Source organism: Lolium perenne, chromosome 5 (genome assembly GCF_019359855.2).
Source record: "Lolium perenne isolate Kyuss_39 chromosome 5, Kyuss_2.0, whole genome shotgun sequence".
Lineage (NCBI taxonomy): Eukaryota > Viridiplantae > Streptophyta > Magnoliopsida > Poales > Poaceae > Lolium > Lolium perenne.
In genome coordinates this window covers 66,252,625-66,258,486 of record NC_067248.2, presented here as the reverse complement: position 1 = coordinate 66,258,486, position 5,862 = coordinate 66,252,625, and the positions used below count along the sequence as shown (strand labels likewise).

Here is a 5,862-nt window from a genome sequence, read left to right as displayed (position 1 = left end):
CGGCTCAGAACGTTCGAACGTTGTGGTGAGCTCCTAGTGGTTTCATTATACTGTTAACTAATAACTTTAAAAAGATGTTTCCATCGCTCCTTAATATTTCAGGATCCTGGTCAAACAAAAATAGAAAGGTGCGCACAAGCGCGATAAAATACGAAAATCCTAATACAACTAATGCAAAAACACTATAAAGTAAAAATGATGCAAATTGGACACATCAACACCACCAAGCTAAGACTCTTGCTCGTCCATTGCAGAGATAGCAACTTGGACACATCAACACCACCAAGCAAGATAGCAACTTAATGGACAAGATCAACTTGTTCATGAAGCGCATCAACAACAACAACAACAACCAAGCCTTTCAGTCCCAAACAAGTTGGGGTAGGCTAGAGTTGAAACCCATAAGATCTCGAAACCAAGTCATGGTTCCGGAACGTGGATAGCTAACTTCCACGCACCCCTATCCATGGCTAAATCTTTGTCGATATTCCAAACCTTCAGGTCTCTCTTAACGGACTCCTCCCATGTCAAGTTTGGTCTACCACGACCCCTCTTAACATTCTCATCACGCTTTATCCGTCCGCTATGCACTGGCGCTTCCGGAGGCCTCCGTTGGATATGTCCAAACCATCTGAGACGATGTTGGACCAGCTTCTCTTCAATCGGTGCTACCCCAACTCTCTCCCGTATATCGTCGTTCCGTACCCGATCCTTTCTTGTGTGGCCACATATCCATCTCAACATGCGCATCTCTGCAACACTTAACTGTTGGATATGTCGTCTCTGCAACATCCTTTCTTGTTCATGAAGCGCATGTTGAAAAAAAATGAGGCATTGCAGGAACCGAGTATCATAAAAGACATAGAACCAATTGGGTTCTATGAGACTCACACATGTAAGAAGAATTAGACAAACTTTCAATCTCATGAGCAGGCTTGAGATAGATCAAGAACTTTTATGTCAAATCCCATGTAGAGTATGAAGTATTTTACGCTTAGTGGTTTGAGTATCTACCTCAACTTGTACTCAATTCTGATAGTGTATAATATTTATTTATATTTGTTTGACTTTGCTTGAATCAAACCAATGATATCTACCATACTATCAAAGTATTTCTTGTTGGTACTAACAATGTTAATTGTGGGTTACATGCTAGAAGATATGGTCAACCGCTGACTGGTCAGAAATGTCTTACTGATTAGTCTGACCCACCACCTCATGGCCGAGCCTTGTCTTTCCATAAATCAATATCTCGTCCTCATTTCCGAAACCTATCTAAGCGGCGAGCGGCGGCGGTAGGGACTATCACGACTCCCGGTGGCGGCACAGACTATCAACACAAACATGAAACATCGGGCTGGAATGGATATGTAAGTTACTTATTTCGTGTCGATCCATTTTTATTGTTCTATCTTACAAACATAAAATTTGGGGGTTTTCTATAAAAAAAAATAGTGCCACATTCGATGAAGATCTAGACTGGAACGGTGTACCTATGATTTATCACTAGAAAAGATGTTTGTATACCAGATTCCCGGTGCATACTTGTCGCGTTGGTCCATAGAAAACCAACATGAACTGCTGAATTCAACATTTCACAGAGCTCCTTTTTCTTTGATCGACCATTCACTAGCATATCTGACTCTAATTAGTTTTCAACCCACCATAGTGGATCAGGCGATCGAACATCCAATGCAAAGTGCCAAAGAGTTAGATCCGATGCCAAGCCGCATCGATCATGGATCACTCAATGCCGGCGATCTCCGCCTTGATGCTCTCCGTGACCTCCGGCGCCGCGGGGGCCGCGGTGACCGTGACCTGTGCGGCGCCATCCCCGCGCCTCGTCATCGTGGCCGCCAGGACCTCCACTCCCCGCCGGTCGAACGCCTCCAACACGCGCGTCAGCGCGCCCGGCCGCGCCGCTCCCGCCGGCAGCCGCGCGGCGAAGCAGACCGCCTCCCGGGACGCCACCTCGACACCCGCGCAGCGGCGCCCGGGCTCCGCGTCGTGCTGGAGCGCCCTGTACGATTCCAGCACGCCCGCCGTGTCCTCCAGCACCTTCAGGTGCGCCACCGCCGCGTCCAGGATCGCTACCTGGCTCGCCTACATGCGTCCATCAATCAGGATAGCTGTCAGAGATGAGAAGACTAGGAGCGCCATTGCCAAGAACAGAGGAGGCCAGAGCACGTGCGTACCCGAGGGGGAATGCCGGGGAGCAGCGCGGCCAGCTCGGCGTAGAGCTCGGACGTGTACCGCACGCGCTGCCGCCTCAAGGGAGCCTCAGCATCCTCCCCCGGCGAGCTGGTGTCGGTGGGGAACAGCTCCGGTGGTGAACGCCCTCCGGCCATGGGAGAGTCTTGGACTCTTGGTGGTGTTGGGAAGAAGCTGCTGGCGCCTTGGCTTGGGTTGTGCAAGAAAGGAAGATGCTATGTAGGTGCGAGCCGAGGTGTGCAGTGCCATGTGAGGAGGCAGCAGAAGCTGCTGCTGCCGCTAGGGGGGAGGAGAGCTTTTTGGTTGGTGGTGACAGCGAGGGAGGACATGAATGGCAACTGCGGCCATGGCTGAGCAGGATGCAGAGACCAAAGAAATTTCCTACTCGGGAAAGACGAGTCTTGGTCAGCAGGACAGCAGCTTGGGTCTTCACAAGAGACAATGACACAAGATCACATGCCTCTCTTCTTCCTCTTACTTTTAGTTGTTCCTCTTGGCAATTCATGATTTCAAATAAACTAGCACAGTGGCCCTCGCAAATGCGAGGGAATCATCTTTAACTTATATAAAAGTACTACTTTGTCTGATCCATAATAAGTGTTGTTGTTTTAATTTATTTTTATCAAATTTGAACTAAAACATATGCCACTTATTATGGATTGGAGGAAATAATATTTATTAATAATATTTTGAAAAATGGTACCCACTTTGCAGAAAATAGAAGATGGTTTAGAAATTAATAGGTCATTTTCTCATATAAATATTTATTTCTGAACAAAATATGTAAAAATGTATAGAAAATATATGAATTTTTATATGTGCTATTAGGATTGTACTTTGGAAGAATGGGAAAACATTGTTGAAAAGCAAAGGTATCTTACTCAGCTTGCAGGCCAGTTTGAGTAGCTCTATCGTCGAAGGAAGGTAGCACCGCAAAAAGGAATGAGGAATTTGGTTTTTTGACAATAAATTTCATGGTCAATACAAAAACACGGAAAAGTTAATTTAATCATCTTTAATTTGTGGGCGGATAATTGCTACCACATTGTGCCAACAATTTCAATATTAAATGTGAAATTGTGATATCCAACTGTAAATACGAACATGAAATTTGCAACCCTCTAATGCCCTCAATAAAAAATAAAATCTTAAGAAATGATCCTAAATTTCAAGGAGCATGTGTTTTAGTTGGTGTTTCCAAGGTGCAGATCGATGGAACATACACCGTTTAGAGAAAATGGGACCAGCTCTGAGATCTGTATTGAAATTCTCGATTATGTGGGTGTCTAGTCCACCACCGTTTAAACTTTTTTTCATTCTTTTTTCTTTCCACTAATATAATGGTTTCATTCTCCCATTGATTGCGAGTTACGCAGTTGAGTTGGCTATGGATGAAATAAAGATGTCAGGAAATTGTTGACTTCAACGAAGTTTGATGGAGTTTTTTTTTTTATCGTGAATCTTTTTTGTTCCAAAATGTCTTCTTCCATACCTGAATGATCTTTGGCTTATAACCTTCTCCCAAAAGTACTTTCTATATTACTCTTATCAATGCTTTTTCTGCCTGATTAAGCTTTTTAATATATCTCTTATGTTGTCAATTTCAGTTTTGTATGTTCCACTTACAAATATTGTATTTACTGACTTTTGTTGATTAGAAATTTAAGAAGTGTCCATTTTCATGCGCTACCTCCACAAATTGTCCAATTTATGCTAATCACTATGTTTAGAACTGAAGCAACTTAAATTGTATATTTTGGAGGATTTGTTTATTCAAGCTAGTCCTTTGCACCCTCCATATTTTTCATTCTTTTACATATACTCGTATGATCGAACACATGTCACTGTGGAATCGAAGACACTACACTTATTACCGACGGTCACTTATGGCTTGTACCCAATTTTCTTACATGCAAATGCATCATTGAATCCTCGAATGCTTAAATGCTCTATCCATGGCATGCTAAGTTATTCTCTTCTTTTATTTACGTTTGTGCATGAGTCCTTTTAGTATATTTTCTGCAATTTAGGAGTCCTTTTAGCCTACCATATCCATTTGCTGCATCCAGGATCAATTATCTACCAACATTAGGGCTTTTTTCTCGGCTGCGAAAAAATACCGGTACTGATCTTAAAAAATACCAGAAATTCCGGTCATAATACCGTCCAAGATTTGTCAAACAAATTTAATTTTTACAAAAAGTTATAAAAACTATAAATTTGAGAAATTTTAGATAAATGTCCATATATTTCTTCCCGTATAAAGTTTTCTTAACCGTAACTGGAATAATAGTTTTTGGCAAGATTTTGGAAATCTCAGTCAAGAAAGAAAACACTGACCAACATCACCACGTTCTATTTCTATGTAGGTAAGTGGTTTCTTTTTTAGCGATCCTAGCTAGGCTCTTCGGGAGATAAGTCTTGCATTTGTTGATGAGGACATCCCTACCTCACTACTACCTCCGTCATTACCAACTGAAGATGAACCTGTTGTGAAGCTCAAGTTCAATGAAGTCAGGATTGGACCAATGACACGAGCTCGTGCGAAGCTACTTAAACAACAGGTGAACTTGTTCCTAAACGATACCTTGATTGATGAGAACTTTATACTACCTAAGTCCTATTACTTATGTATCATCAGGTATGAAGAGGAGACAAGCATCGCACGAGGAGGAGAGGAGCAGCTGGACGTGAAGATGGACGTGAAGCTGGACAAGGAGCTGGACATGAAGATATCTCATGGACGCGCGAGGGAGGAGCGGGAGGAATGCGCGAGAGGAGAAGAAGAAGTCCAGGCCGGACCAGCGCCCGGTCAGACCGGCCCCCACGCCGGGCCGCCCGGTCCCTGGCCCGGTCGACCGGCCGCCAACCGGCCGCCAACCGGAGGGAGTGCATCGTACCGGGCAGAAACCGGAAACTTCGCAGTTTCCCGGTTGGCGACCGGTTGACCGGACCACCGACCGGACCGGCCGGTCCACAGCCCGGTCGACCGGATTCCAGACCGGACCAGTCCGAGTCTGTCTCGACCAGATCTATTCTGGGTCGGTTTTACTTGTATTTTTTCGACCAGAACTCGTCCCGGACGCCTATATAAGTGCCTTGGACGACCCCCTAGCTGCTTTAGACCACGTTTAAGATAAACCCTAGTTCTTAGTTGTTTGCTCTGCAAAACTATTGAATTCCCTACACCATATTGCTTGGATATTGTGTAGATCCTGTTTAAGTCTTGTGTGATCTGCTGTTCCATTGGGAATTAGACGATTGCAACTTACCGCTTCGTGGTCGGCGGCTACGTGCGCAAGTGTGTGGAGTTGCGAATATCTTGCAGGGTTGAGAGCTGTTGCATCAGCGACGAGGGGACCAATCGAGAGATCTCGTTGCGTCATACAAGTTATCATCCACTACATCGTCGTGTTTCTCCGCTGCCATCATCCCGTGATCATCATCACCACCGTTGCTTACTGAGAAGATCGGGCCACCCCTTATCATCTTGGTATCAGATTTCCAGTTTTCCTCGGTAAGCCATCCACAATCCACCCCATAGTTGAGTTGTGAGTGTTTTCCTATCCAGAAAAAGCCAAAAAAAATTAGGGTTAGGGTTTGCCATAGCCTTAGATTGCACTAATTTCGAGTTTTAGTTGCTTTTCGTAG

General features: G+C 44.5%; 1 protein-coding gene across 1 annotated transcript; it reads right to left on the bottom strand.

Annotated features, from left to right (window-relative positions):
• Positions 1 to 1,713: 1,713 nt before the first annotated feature.
• On the bottom strand, positions 1,714 to 2,617 carry LOC139831262 (uncharacterized). Its single transcript, XM_071820587.1, has 2 exons — positions 2,196 to 2,617; positions 1,714 to 2,103 (listed from the first exon to the last, which is right to left on the bottom strand). Exons 1-2 carry the CDS (start codon positions 2,346 to 2,348, stop codon positions 1,744 to 1,746), a joined length of 513 nt encoding a protein of 170 aa, XP_071676688.1. The 5' UTR covers positions 2,349 to 2,617; the 3' UTR covers positions 1,714 to 1,743.
• Positions 2,618 to 5,862: the final 3,245 nt, after the last annotated feature.